At 42.7% G+C, this 15,964-nt stretch overlaps 1 protein-coding gene across 2 annotated transcripts in view; it reads right to left on the bottom strand.

Moving 5' to 3' along the window:
- The window catches only part of pik3r3b (phosphoinositide-3-kinase, regulatory subunit 3b (gamma)), a gene marked incomplete at its 5' end in the record, with an annotated part of 166,466 nt that overhangs the window by 115,192 nt on the left and 35,310 nt on the right, over positions 1–15,964 (bottom strand). For both annotated transcript variants that reach the window (XM_079220518.1, XM_079220519.1), the window contains one exon: positions 15–89. In XM_079220518.1, the coding sequence (XP_079076644.1) occupies positions 15–89 (75 nt within the window). The remainder of the gene's footprint in view (positions 1–14; positions 90–15,964) is intronic.

Below are 15,964 nucleotides of genomic sequence, written 5' to 3'. Positions count from 1 at the left end.
TTGCATTATCTCACCGTGTCTCTCGACGGCTTCGATGAGTCTCCAAACAGCCACCGGAGCCGCTTCAGACAGAAGCTCCGCCTCCATGCCTGAAAGAGAGAGCGCGAGATGATGTTTTATTAATTTACATAAAACAACAAGGATGGTTCCCTTTATGATGTTCTTTCTTACAACACCCCCAACTATTTATTTATTAATGACGTACAGTAAAGTCCACAATTAACTTTTAATGTGCTAACTTAATTTTTAAACAACATATTTAGGAAAGAAAATCATTATTCTATAATGCTGTTTCACTCCATGAAACCGGATTCTGCACAAGACAAAATTACACTATAAATTGAAGAAGGGCTGAGAGATCATTATGTCAAATGCAAATTAAATGTACCTTGAATTAAATTAGTACCAGAAATCATCAGACAATGTTTACATTAAAAGTGAAAGATGTTCTGCCGGTTATTATTCCTGCAAGTCCATGAGCATTTCCTGAGCGCCACACACACACACACACACACACACACACAATTTGAAAGTTATTAATAAACATTACGCATTAGAGCTGCAGGTAAACTCCACTGCTGGTAATTAAACATGTGGCAGCCCTGCAATGAAATGAAATATATCTGAATCGGGAGTTGCTAAATTGGCCATGAAAATAATCAGATATCTGCATAGATTTCAATATCGTGCATGTGCGGCTGCCTGCAGTTAATCCACTTGAGTGGATGTGAAAAGGTTAAGCAACATGTGGGACTTGATTACAGCCCACAGGCTGCAGCAGCAGCTGTCTTAACATCCACTATTGGGAATCAATTAGAAGAGAGAAATCCCCAATTAAAGATTTCTAGACAAAGTGCCAAGCCAATGGAGGATACATTATAATGGTGGGGGACAGGGAAGGTGTTGGTGATGGATGTCATACCAAACCAGGTTTCAGTTTCACAATCACACTTCCACATGGTCGTATTGTCATGGTGGGAAGTCAAGTGAACAATGTGACCTGGTATCGAAAGGGTTCGGCTTGAGAAAACATTGGTTCCAAGTCATTGGGAAGAAAAATTGCCTTGTTTAAATTATTTTGAGCACTCCAACCTTGTTGAGAACCATGAAGCAAATAAACACGGCTGTTCGTGTCATATGTGGAGCCAAAAGTCAACAGTGAACTTGTGTACTTTCGTGACCTAACTCGCGTAGTACTTATTTCAACCCAAACCGAGATCTTTTCCTGGACCAAACAAAGTAATGTTTTGTTTGCTTTTAACCAAAGTTGTTTTTTTTTATTCCACAAAGTACTTCTCAGAATGTGTTTGCTTTAGAATAAAAAGACTAAGTTCCTCCCCTTCTGGTTTCCCCCAATGGGACCTTATTTCAGAAAGCACACAGGCATCCAAGCTTGTGAGAGATGTCCCTTAGGCAACCTTTGGGTGTGTTTCTTGATATGCAAAATGGTCTTTTACATTGACAAACATATGTGTAATTGATTGCACAATTCAAATGGAATAAAAAAAACTATTTGTCTATCGCCAATTACTTCCGTACATATTATTTCAGAAATAAGGCCCCATGGTGGTCCATCGGAAAGGGGCTGGACTTAGCGTCTCTATAATTCTGATAACCTCTGATGAAGCTCATTCAATCTGCTGATACATTAGACATGGGTTGAACAGAAGCAAAGAGAGAACAGGACATCGTCGGCACAGCGGCAGTCCCTCAGACATCTGGTTTGGTCCTGTACATGTTCTACAGATTGACAATGTCATACATTCTTAAATAAAAGTATGAATGAATAATGAACAAGGAGGTGGAGTTGACTCTACTACACTCACACGGTACATTTAGCATCGTTTTCACAGCACTGTTTGTAGTTTAGAAACCAGTTGAGCTACCAGGAAAGTAGGGCTGCAACTAACAAGTATTTCCATCATCGATTGATCTGACAATAATTTGTATTTTGTCCAAAATAATATAAAAAATCATCAGTGCCAAAGATGATCGTCAGAGTCCAAAACACAAAAACACACAGGTTACTAACTAACATGAAAAGCAGCAAACCCACAAGCTGGAGAAACTGGAACCAGCAGGTATTTATGTTTTACGAAAGAAAAAAATGCGTCCAATACCAAAATAGTTACACATTTATTTTCTGTGACTAATTCATCAAGTTATTGTTTCCATTCCAGTTGAAAAGCATTTTTTATGTGAAACATCGGTTCTCTCTCTCCCTCTCCCTCTCTCTCTCTCTCTCTCCAAGTGCACCGGTAATAACCTGCTCATGTTTGTTTTCTTTGTTCCATCTCTGCTCCCTCCATCCGTCCTGCCTCGCTCAAGTTCTCTCTATTCCTCCCTCGTTCCCTCTACAACGTCTCTCTTTTCGTCTCTCTTTGGTTCTCTCGTCCTCTTAATCATCATTTTCATCCTGCTTCCTCTCTCCTGCTCACCAACTCTCAGCCTCGCTTCCCGGCTCAGCTATTCCCTCGCTCTTTTGTTGACAGTCGTGTCATATCACAAAACACACACACTGCCGAGTGACAGTCACACCGAGTTAAATTAAACTTGTCCTTTGAAGCTCACATGCTCTCTCTCTCTCTCACACACACACGAGCCAATAATCGCATTAATCCTTTGTTGAGGAAACAACAACAAACACATATCTGCTGCTTTTACAGGTGTACCGACCTGTATCTGCTGTACTGATTGTGTTTTGTATTGTTTCAGGAGTGTGTGTGTGTGTGTGTGTGTGTGTACGTAAGTGCATGCATGTGTGTGTGAGCAACGAGAAGCGGCAGAGGAAATTCCAGAGATAAAGGTCGTTAAATGTACAGTGCTTCCATTAACGTCACTGTCACAACCCATCACAGAGGCAATATCTCACCCAGAGGAGAGAGGAGAGGAGAAAAGACAAAGAGAAAAGAGAAGGGAAAAGAGGACAAGCAGAAGTGGAGAAGGAAAAAAGACAAGAGGAGATGAAAATGAAAAGTGGAAGAGAACAAAAAGGAGGGCAAAAGAGAAGAGGGTGAAAAGAAGAGGACAAATGGATGACAAGAGGATAAAGGTGAAGAATGTGACATCAGAGGAGAAGAGATGGGAGGGCAAAAAGACATGAGGACAAAATAAGAGAACAAAGAGAGAAGAGAGGAAAGGAACCGCCAGAGAAGAGGACACAAGAAAGTGAAGAAGAGAAAGAAGAAAAAGAATACATGAGGACAAAAACAAAACAGAGGAGTAAAAATAAGAGACAATGAGACAAAAAGTGAAATAAGAAGAGAAAAAGACAAAGGTAACGAGAGAAGACGAGGACAACGTAGAAGGGAAGACAAAAGCAAAGAGGGACACAAAGAATGGAAAAAGAGAGAAGACAAGAAGACAACAGAAAAGAGACAAGAAAAAGAATAGAAAAGGAAAAAAGAGGGAAGGAAGAGGACAACGCAAAAGAGAGGGGAAGAAGACAAAGAAGACAAAGAAGAAGAAATTAGATAAGGACAAAAGTGAAGAGGACAGAAACAAAACAGAGGAGTAAAAAGAAGCGAAAAGGAGCGACAATGGAGACAAGATCCAAAAAGTGAAACAAGAGAAAAAGAAGCGAAAAAGACAAAGGTGACGAGAGAAGACGAGGACAACGTAGAAGGGAAGACAAAAGCAAAGATGGACACAAAGAATGGAAAAAGAGAGGAGAGAAGAAGACAACAGAAAAGAGACAAGAAAAAGAATAGAACAAAGGAAAAAAGAGAGGGAAGGAAGGAAGAGGACAACGCAGAAGAGAGGAGAAGACAAAGAAGAGGAGAGGAGCTGCCGATAAGGAACAATGAGGCTGAGCACTCGCTCAGCTCTGCAGCAGCTCAGCCTCCCACCAGCTCCTATAGACGTCGTATAGAGCGGCACACAAAGGCACCAACAGCAACACATTAACACACTCCCATAAACATGCAGTAAAGACTGTGCATTCACAGCTGTGGCAGTGAGAGACAAAGAGAGGGGAATACACAGTGTGAGAATGTGTTGATGTGTGTGTGTGTTTGTCCTCTGTCACCGAGGTGTTCTGTCATTAAAACATGCTCCATTGCATTATCCTGCACGGACCTATATACTGCACTGGCACACACACACGTTCCACTACCCGATGTTATTCCCTTCCTGCTGCATGAACACAAAGAGACGGAAACTTACGTGAAGGCGGACACACACACGCGGACACACACACGCGGACATACTCACACATCTGTGTTCCCCTGCAGACAGCTGTGGTCTCCGATCAGCAGTGTTTGAAAATGATTTATTGATCAGAGGAGTTGGCATTATGAAGTAGACACTGAATCGCTGCTCTTTTCAATATCAACTGATAAAACACACACACACACACACACACACACACACACACACACACAATGTACACACTTGCTGGAAAAACCTGAGCACCGAGATAAGAGAGCAGAGTTATAGATTGAGATGTCTGCATTACACAGATGTAACGTATGGTGCCTATGGGGCTCTGCAGATCATATATTAGGATATTCTCTTGATGAATTATACATCACATTTAGGTCAAATACTTAAACACAGAGTGTGAAAGGGGGAATTCATTTATGTTTTATGTTCATGGGAGATTATACGCAAGTTTGATCTTCATCCGGAGTCTCTCTACAGTGGTTTAAAGTCTCTGATCTTTCCTCCGTTGCCTCCGTCAGTCAGGGGAGCTGCAGCAGGCAGGGTTTACTGCTGCAGTAACGGGCAGCGACAGCAGGGGGCAGCTGACTCCAGCCCTGACTGGACAGCACTGTGGCCTCTTTTCTGAAAGCTGCTGGAGAGGGGTGTGTGGGGGGGGGGGCATCACTTCTGCCCTCCAAAATCTGTTCCCATAAAAATTGTCCTACATTCAAAATAACTGAAGGAAGCTGTGATCCGCTGCCAGACTTTGACCCAAAAGGTAAACCGACTGACTTTGTGCACCACACAGAAATGATGTATGCGTGGACATGAAAACTGGTTTCAAGTAGAGAGGGATTAATAATTAGTACGTTTATCTTTATTTAACCTTTTTTTTTAAAGTTACTACAAGGTGACTTTAGCTGCCAAAAGCTTGACTTTAGGCGTTGATTATTATTCATTTTTTAATCACATCCCGTCTCATCCGAGTCCTGCGGTCCATCCGTTTTACCACTGGGTGAACATTTGGTCTCAGCCTTGAATTTGTATTTATTTTACAGATGAAATGATGGGCATAAACAGACATTAAGAACTTTAAAGAGAGTGTTCATGGACAGTAAGCAAGTATCAAGGACAGGAGTTGCAAGGATTACTGTAAAGATTATTCTTTTCACCCCTCCCCCCTTCTCTTGAAGGAATGCCAATTCTCTCTGGATTTTCTCCTACTATAGCAAGACATTTCTCCTGTTCTGCCACAGCATTAAAAGTAACTGTGGGTCTGCATCAGACAGAAAAAAAAGAAGAAAAAAAAGAGATAGAGCGAGAGATGAGGTGGAGAGCTGAGGTGACCTGCAGGCTGCTGGAGCGTGACGACCATATCCTGTTACCAATGTGAAGGCTTGAAATGACAATCTCCTCTTTACCGCTGCTCATAAAGTGCCCTTCCCCTTCCTCCTACTCTTTCCCTCTGCCTGTCAGTCGCTCTAATGTTCTTTGTTTCTTCTCCACCGTTCTCCAGCCTCTCTTCTTCTTTTCAGCTCCACACCAGAGCAGATCCAATTATTTTTGAGGCATTAAAATGCCAAAGTTCCTGGAAAGTGATAGGATAGCTTCCATCTTGCAACGCACACGTTGAATGTTTGCATTTGTGTTTACTTGAAAATAATGTCCTTCATGAGCCAATTCTGCAGCATTACAACTACGACATGAGAGAATCATAGCAAAAAGCTGCAGGAAGCATTCTAGACCACCTTGCTTCTTGCTCTAATTTGGTGCAGTGATTACATTTCTGGAGCTTAAAAAACAATTGAGAGCTAGTTTAAGTACGATGAGTGTCTTGACATGCGAGGTACATTGACCTAACCTAACATCGTTGGTCCAAATCATAAATGCGAAGTAATCTGAACCCTCTGAGTTAATGTCCAAGGGGCGTTACCAACGGGCGCAGTCCAAAATGGCTTTGGACACAATTGGATGGACCTACAACCATTTAGAGCAACTAAACAGGACGTGTAGCTAAGCGACAGGAAATCGCAAACAGACCTTGTGTGTCCTTGCAGAGATGAGCAACGATGGTTTAGCATCTGTACAAGTGTTGCCGTTTTCAACATTGAAATCTAAGCTGATTTATTTGCTCAGGCAGATGCATTTGCGATTCGGTCTGGCGATGCGAGGCTGCGAGATGGACGGTTGCGATCGGTCCGTCAGATTTCAAGATGTTGGAAGTCTGTCCGAAGCGGAGAGGGAACCAGATGCCAGAGCAATTAAAACAGAAAGCTTGCGCATTTATCCGGTTCCCATGCAGATGTGGAGCCTCAGTAGGCCCAACTTTTGCTTTCAAGGATCAACAAGTGGTCAGTTTACACAAAGAAAAAGAAAAGGAACATTTTACCACTCAACCTCTGCTGTATGCCGTAAAGACCTTTTTCTGCATCTGAAACGTCTACAACCCCAATGCAATGAACATCAACAGTCATTACGCCTAAGTTAAGTCCTTTAATGAACGTCACTGTTGATTTAGTTGGTGAAAACAAAACCTTTGAAACAAGCGCTGCTAGCTTTGCCTTTTTGCCCCGATGTCCCTTCCTCTGCAGCGGCAACATAAGCAGCTCGGCCATACACACATACATTAGCATGCATGCATACACATACGCTCTCGTCTGGGCATGGACAACACAGCCTTTATCACGAAATTCAACTTTCTACTTAATGGTCTCTGATGGTAAAGAGGCAGATTTACATTCATGAAGCGCCAGCAGTCAGACAGAAGCTAAACGCTATGGATGGCGTCTCGCACGCAAACAAATGCAAGTCATTTGTCTTGCTTTGTGACCACATGAGCCACTGTGTTAAAATCACATTACATCTGTCTTCCGGGCTCCGACGCGTCATTTCCACGTTTGATGCGAGGTTCCATTTGTGCTCAAAATATGTTGATGCGTGAATTTCTTTCACTTTTCCTCTGCCTTGACTTTGGAAAGCACAGCTGCTGTTTGTCTTTGTTCGCCGCTGCTGGCAAAGAGAGAAACGACCGACATCGGTCCACATTAAAACGGGGAGGACGTCAGACAGATGCAGTTACTCATCCCATGCAATCCAAACACACACACACACACACACACACACACACACACACACACACACACACACACACACACACACACACACACAAAACGGGCAGAAGTTCACAAGCAATACATTACATCCAAAGCAAAGCAATGTAGAAGCTAAGGACAGTATTCAACACCGAATAAGGAACAAAAATGCAAAACATGTTGTAAATCTGAACACAATGTTCCAACCTCCTGCATTAAAGCAAAAAGTTGAAGAACTTTTAGTTTAGTTGTCTTTCTCTTATCTGCCCTTTTGGCCAATTGCTCCATTTCTTTGTAGTGAATCTATCACTTTCAATGTGCATGACTAGTTGCATCCTTCTGCATAAGAGATACGCATGCAATGGGTGGAAAAAAGGATAAAACCGTGCATAGAAACATAGCTTGTTAGCGATAAAAAAAAAACCTACGGTGTCTTTAATTGTGCATAGTAAACAAATGAAGTCAATGAACCCTTTCAGCTGCAGAAGTAGCTATGTGTGAATGGCTGCTCCGAAATATACATAGTCTATGAGACCTTCTTCTCTGGAAAACAGACAGCCGCAATTGTAAGAAATATGTACGATATGTGGTAGATAAATGAAAAATGTACCACGGATTCAGGTTCAACCTTGAGAGGGGAAGCCTCCATTAAAGTGCCTGACTTTGGGGATCAACGCTGCATGCCGTATCCTATCAACAGTCAGTGTTGGTTTCCTCCCTCAGGTCCCTTCAAGCGTTTGAGGAGAACTGCACCTCTGAACATCCGCCCACCCCCACCCGCATTGACGTGAAGCTGGTGTTGCCAATCAGCTGTCAAAGGCGAAACGCACGCCGTGACTCAGACATTATGTATGAATCAGCCCAGTGAGATTTCAATTACTGCCGGCCATTTCCCCAAAACATACTGCAGGCTTTCAGTTGGGGGTTTCCACTCCCGTCTCAGATCATAACAGAACGACGATATGGAAATCGAGCTCGCACAGAAAAAGCAATCCTTCAGAGAAAACATCTTTGTCACATCTATATTTGTTGGTCAACGTTTTCTGCCGTGTTAAATTGCAGTTGGAAGCAGAGACTTTGTTTTTCCAAAACGCCCTTTCCCAGTGTGCTTCCAGGAGACATTGACATCAGAGAAAAAAGCGCTTATTAATGCAAGACACTCTAGTTTTTCAAATATTTAGTGTTGTTCTCTTCTCCGAGCCATTAAATATCTAACGGCCATATGTTTTTTACGGGCATATTGCTCATAAGGTCACAAATTCATTGTCTAACTAACGTTGTCTGCAGGGCAGGTAATGTACAGTGGGTTCATCAACAGCTTCTTGCTGCTGCTGGAAACACTGGAACACTGAACCAGACATGTGGCCAAACTATTGAGCCATAAGAGGCTAAAAAGCCCTGTAGAGCTTTAAAGACGGAGCGGATGAAGGAAGATCACTGCCGGAACTTAAATGAGGCTGCTGTCGTCCGAGCGAGTTCCATCTAGTCGCCTTCATCCTGACAGTCATCTGTAGGATGACAGCCTTTACTGCGTTCTGTCCCAGCAGCAAACCTGCACGAGACTACCAGGAAGTCTCCCTCTCTACAGGAAGTGGTTCGGCAAGAAAAACACTGTAGCTGCTAATATCGCCACTGCAGACAGAGAGGCATTGGGATGAAGAGGAGCGCTTGTTTTAAGGTGAAAGGTTTTCACCAACAAAATCAACAGCGACGTTCATGAAAGGACTTAACTTAGGCGTAATGGCTGTTGATGCTCATTGTCTTGGGGCTGTAAATGTTTCAGATACAGAAAAAGGTCTTTAAGGAGAAAAAGTGGTTTATTTTCTTTATCTTTGTGTTCAGTTAACGTGGCAGATAAATCATAACGACGCAAAGTAACTACAGAAATTAAGTCAATCGTGACCGTTTCACTAAAATCTGCGATGGATTCTGGTAATCAGACGTTTAGGCATTTTCAAACCCAGAGCTGATGAACAATGAGTCACATCTCAAGATTATGGTGAGTTGGTGCCTTCATTTTGTAGACATTAATGTGTGCGTGTGTGTGTGTGTGTGTTCATGTGTTTCAAGTTTTTTATTTTAATGTCTGCATGCAAGCACACGACTTATGCATTCCTGAAAGTGTCTATGACTGATTTAAATCGTGTGTGTGTGTGTGTGTGTGTGTGTCACCCCTGATAGCATAGCGCCCCTCGCTGCTGTGAGATGTCTGAGTGGCCTTTATCGATCCGTTGCTCTGTTGGCATTCCTTTAGGAATTAACTCTACATCACTCAGATCAATGAACAGAGAGAGAGAGAGAGTGTGTGAGAGAGTGTGTGTGTGTGTGTGTGTGTTCATTTTGCTGTGGGCCAAAGTGATGACATCAGGAGATAATCGTCCATCATAGTGGATTGCATGCACCGCCACGTACTACATTTGTACTTGTATACTTGTGAGGACCCTCGTTGACGGATATACACATTTCTTGGCCCCATAAGATAATTCTAATATTAACCTTTAAACCACGTCTTAACCCTAGAAAAAAAGGGAATCAAAAAGGGGGAGAAGCTGAAATGTCCACACTGTTGAAATATTTCCCCACTGCTTTGATTTCCAAACATGTCTTTACTTCCCAGAAATCTCTTCAAATGTTCTAAAATGTCCTCACTTTTCTATTGTGTTCACACTGTATCCAAGCTCTACAAAATGTGCTAATTTGCCAAAGTCACCCCTCCCTTCTTAAATGTTCTCACTTTGCCAGAATTACCTCACTTTTAAACAAGTTATTCTCACTCCCCACATGTCATCGCTTTCCAGCACTGTTCTTACTTTGGAAAAACAAATGTTCCGACTCCACAAATATGTCCTCGCTTCATGAGGAAGGCCCCACTCTCGAGGTTTGGTCCCCACAAAGACATCAGAGGGGAAGAAATGACACAAATACGAAACAAAAGAAGACAAAGGGAGAGAAGCAGCATCGTGTGCATTCGGATCCTGATGCATGAAGCGTGAAGCTGGCTGCCAGACTGACCTCTGACCTTTGCCGTGTGTTTGAGTATGCATGATGCGTGTGTCCCTCATAACTCCAGACAATTCACATGCATGCATGCAGCCGCTGCCCATACATTTGAATTTATACGTGTGCATATGGGATTTTTCGTACTACACACAGAATGCAGAGTGTTTGTTTATGCGTGTGCGTGTGTGTATTGTGTGACCCGACCCCCAACTCCAGCCTCAAGCGTAGACTGCGGGTATTTCTGCCTCAAGCTTTTGCCTTTGGCTGAACTTGTTTTCTTTGGTAAACTCCCATCATGCCTCTGTCTTTTTATTAGCCAACGACTGCGAGAACGAACTAGAACACAGTGACACAGCCAACCAGAGAGACAGCCAAGGGGCCGAGCCCAGAGTGAGGGTGAAACACAGGCCATAGAGTGTGTGTGTGTGTGTGTGTGTGTGTGTGTGTGTGTGTGTGTGTGTGTGTAGATTCTTTGTTTTTAAACACCAGCCATGAAAGAAAATACTGACTCTGATATAGGAATCATAAATCAGGTGACCTCCAATAAACTATCGCTCAGCAGTTTTTAATTGGAAACTCAAAATATATTAACCTGCTGGTAACCATAGCAACAGTATTGATGCTTCAGGCTCATTTAGAGGGAAATGGCATGTGAAAATATCCCTCCTGGCTACGAGCAGATTCAATGAAGCGTCAAGCAGGGCGCTAATTGATCCCACATATTAACGTTTTAATTAATGTTTTTCAATATCTATTGGCATTTACCCGCTTCATCCCACCGCCCGCCAAATTTCTGATCAACGGTCCGCTACTGTCTCAACGTGGAGGACAGCCAGCTCCTCGCCACCATTGCTGCCTGCGCCAGGGGATTCCACCGTCTAATCGGAGAGAGCGATGAAAATGGAGGAAGAAGACGACGCTCGTGAGGAAGTCGTTTGTGTGGCCACACATGTACGAGCCCAGATCCGAAAAGGTGCTCAGTGCGGCTGGCGAAGGAGAGACGCAGGCTCACATCCACTATGAGCTGCTGCAGCCCAATGGTGCTTGGGTCCTTTCATTTGGACGCCCACGGTTGTAGCATGAGTCATCAACGTTTTACGGGGAAAATACTAATAGGAATTCCTACTAGATGACTTTAAACAATGTTTGGCCAGACACTGGGAAGTGATAAAACAACATCCATCTATTTTGATTTATTGGGAACTTTAAACGCAAGCTATTGGTTCTGATGGTAGATGATAACAATATAAGCAAAATAAAGTATTTTAAATTGTCCCGTTATAGAAAATAATTCACTTTTTATTGTGCCTAATTGCTTGTATACACGTTTGATTCCACTGAAAATATTTTTTGGGTGATATTTAAAGTAACGCCACATTTGGCTGTCCATGAAAACAGGCCATATGCCAATCTATTCAACAATTATTTGTATACATTAATATACTAATGGGATAACAACCATTTTGTTTCATTACATCCATGCTAATGTATTTTGAACACGTAACATATCAATAAAAAACAAAACAAGCTAGGCCTATCATAAATAATTAAACAGCTAAATTCCCAATATTGCACATAGGAAACATTGTTATAGAACAGTTAAATTAATAAGCAGCCGTCACTGAAGGAGCTCTTTGCATGCAGTTTGCGTGCAGTTACATCCGCCGCTGCATCATCATTACGTAGCTTCGTGAACGTGGAGTCGGATTCTCTGAGCTAGGCCGTCTTTCCCTAAATCCTTATGAATTCTCCATCACATCTTTCCTCGACCATATTCATTCATTCATTCATTCATTCATTCATTCATTCATTCATTCATGACGTTGAGGAGAAGGGGTTCACAATAGACCGTAGCCTGCAGCGGGTAAAATAAGTATTGGACTAGTCACCATTTTACTATTGACATGACATTTTCACCAGAAAAAAGTTCAGAAATAAAGATATGTGTAATAAAATGGAATGACACGCCTCCTGTATGAGAAACTAGTCTACTGCATTTTGGCCCATTGTTCAAAACTTATTTTACCCGCTATATATGAGTTGTCTTCAGTGAGAACAAGGCGAGTCAGAACTTATTTTGTCCGACTACCACATTGTTGATTTTGGTCTTTTCAAGGGACTTGGTGAACGTAAAATGATAGAATAACGCCAGTTATATTCTTTAAGTCACACACACAAAGAGGACAAAGAGCAAGAGTGAGGAATCCATACGCCCAGTAATTGCCAGCATTCAGGATTAGAGTGCAGAGACCACAACCTTCCTGTTAAATAATTCCTCCATAACATACAGTGTGCTGGAGAGCATGCGTGTGCATACACAATCATACATCGGCTCCCGTACCATTTGTCTGAATTATACTCTAACGAGAGCACAAGAGCCGGCGTGCATTCGCAACTAAACACAAACACCGCAAAACGATATCTCGACACTTTTCCCGCTCTCGAAAATACCCATCAGCAGATTCCGGCTGTTTTCATGAATACGAATGTGCTCGGCGGACATCAAGCATTAACCATTTTTCTCTCTCACCTTCGGCGGAAGCACAAAGCAACGGCACGCGAGACGCTTAGAAGGATTCTCAAACAGCAAAAGGCTCGCATTTATGTGGAGGCTTGCCTTGAAGGACAAATGAGAAGATGTGTGCCGTGTTTCTCCAGAGCGTTCCTCTGCAAGAGCTCTGAATATAATATGATGAACGCTGGATGCCGGGAGCGGGAACAAAGAGGAGATGCATGGGGGCGAAAAAGGGAATCAGAGAGGGAAAGATGAATCGAGCGAGAGAGCTGGGAAAACAGAGAACGCGTGGCAAAACATTCTGGTTCACACACAAAATACATGTATGCGAAGGCAGACACGTGTTGGTGTTACTGTGCTTTAAAAGGAAAGACCAATAATTGATGAGCTGTTGAACTTAAATAAATAAATGAACTTATGAATTGTGAATCATTTTTGGAATACCACATCCGAGCCGATATATTTAGCAAAGTGCTGATTGAATATCTATTAAATATGTATACTTCCCAATACCGATCCTTAGGAGACAAAATTGTGCTTGCAGGCCGGGTCACATGACGACTGAATAACGACAACCACCACGACTACACTCTTTTATCTCTGGAGAGAAGCTCGGGGAAAGACACCGACTGTAATGAGAGAACATGTCAACTAGTTCAACAGTGAGGCTCGCTCATGTGGTTTAGAATTTTTGGAAAAGAAAAGAGCTCTGCGGCACAAAGGAAGAAGCTAAAGTTAGAATGTCAGTCTTTGGATACACAACAGATTCATTGGTTGATACATATTGCGATGCAACCAAGTTACAATTCTACAATAAACAGATGAACTGATGGGGGTTGTATTTTCAGGCCTCAGATATAAAGCCAGCCCCACATACCCAGATCTATAACCCAAATAAGGGACAAAGTACAATAAATTAACTTTGAATAAAATATAAACACAGTAATAGAAATCACATGAACTCAAAGAAAAGCGCTCACAACTAATGAAAAACACACAATTAAATTAATTAAGTGTCAGCTGCCTGTTGAAGTGTGTATAATCCTCTAGTGAGCCGTCCATACAGTAACACTGCTACTGCAGGGCCGAAAACAGGGTGATATATGTGACTCCTGCTATAATTTGACTAGGACTATTGACATGCTTAGAGCGTGCGCTGGACACGCACGCACGCACACGCACACACACACACACACACACACACACACACACACACAGAGCCTCAGATCTTCTTCACTCCAGGCGATCCGTCGTTCTTTATGTTGGAACAAAGCCCATTAATTGAGGCAAAAAAACAAGACAAATCTCTGTCTGAGATAAATTAGCATAGCTACCACACACACACACACACACACACACACACACACACACACACACACACACACACACACACACGAGCGAAAAGAACCGAAACTCCCTTTGCCTTCATTGTATTTGCCCGGAGACCAACCTTTTTTTATTTACCTGTATTAATTATTAATATTAACAACGCTAATTTGCACCAAAAGAGTGTTCATCAATCCTTTTTGTTGTTTCTCCTTAATGTATATTGTGTACAGAGGGTTTAAATTTAACATTGAGCCATATCATTTATCTCATGTATTATACAACTCACAAGGTCAGGGCAGAAGATCAGACGTTTTCTTGCAGGTGAAACTTCATTACCTTTCCCCTTGAGGCTCCCTGTTGAACATGTGCCCTCCTCCAGATGTCAGTGAGTATATTAGTGGCTTAATGTCTTCTGTAATGTGTTTAACACACCAACAACTGCTCTACATCTCCCAGCAGATTTCTAGTAAAATGTCTCTTTTCTTTCCTTCTAAAATTCATCTAGTTTTTCCTGGAAGACAAATTAATTCTCCTCTTATTATTAACACATTCCTCGTCCTCTCTGTCTTGGTGCGACATACAGTGACAGATTGCTGTTGACCCCATCACAGCTCTCTGACCCCGTCAAGCTTTTTTTCTTTCTTCTGGAGGCTGAAGACCAGCGAGAGAGACGCCAAGAGAAGGAAAAGTGCAGACCGCTGATGTCAAAAGAATTAGCGGTATGAGTAGTCTGTGGCACAAAATGAGAATTAATGCGCGTTTCCATCCACTGCTGTTATAGTAATAGGACTTGGGTGCATTGAGATAAACCGCTGGCGGAGCTAATTCTCCAGTCGGTGCAAATAAACCATTTCAGAGAGTTGAGTCCCGTCATCTAAAACCACCTTTGAGAAGAAACCTTTAAAAAAAAAAAGGGGGCTTTTGATGGGAAATTGTAAGACAGGAACAGGAAATGAAAGCAACAGCAACAGAAAAAGGCACTAGTTTCATTATGAGGGAGAATGTGATACGAATACCCACACATGCATTATACATACATCCATCCATTCCTACGACGTTAGCCGTGACCTTTGATAACCAGATCCAAGACTGGAATGTTTCCTGCTGGCAGGTCTGGATATGAGACAGGAACCAGGAGAACAAAGCAGCGGCAGACAAAGAAGCTGTGCGGTGCGTTTGTGTCACTGCACCTCGGAGAGTGCACACATCAATATTCACGACTACACGATGCGCGTAAACGTTGAAGTGTGAAAAAGAGTTTTAGAGCGAATAAAGGTAAAGGTATTTTTGGTATCGACGCTCAGGCGCCACATCACTGGCATCTGCCCTAAAACATTTTTCTTCTCCATTTTCCACCTCGTCAAATTCTATTCTTTACGGCATAAAAGGCCAACCCTCCCTCTCAGCTGTGTCTATGGACGGGTGATTGTTCACCTGATGCAGTGCTCCGCGTTGCCGAGCACACAGACGGATCAGTCTCCTGTGCAGTTCCACTAAACTGCCTTTAGATCACCAACACACACAAACTGCGACTCCACCTGACACGACTCCAGCGTGTCGCAGGAGGCCATTACACCGGCTTCTCGCCTGTTCACTTCATTTACATTTTGCCCTCCCTCCAACCTCGTACAGTTAAAGAGCTCCAGCAGCTTTCCTGTGGACTGAATCTCCCCCAGGCTGCGCTGTGGATTAATCTTTTGAGGGGCCTCCTCTGGCTGACCAATGGGCCATTAAATTGAGAGTGAGATAAATAGAAAGATGTAGAGGAAGGAAAAGCTTCATTGTCCTCTCAGCGGGGAAGCAGCACAACCGATGGAGTCATCTGGGCTTAGCGCTGTTATTTTATTATTTAGTTATATTAGACATTCATAAATGCATACAGAGC

This window comes from Taurulus bubalis (assembly GCF_910589615.1).
Source record: "Taurulus bubalis genome assembly, chromosome: 7".
Lineage (NCBI taxonomy): Eukaryota > Metazoa > Chordata > Actinopteri > Perciformes > Cottidae > Taurulus > Taurulus bubalis.
The sequence above is the reverse complement of the archived record's forward strand: the minus strand, read 5'-3'. Positions and strand labels throughout refer to the sequence as shown.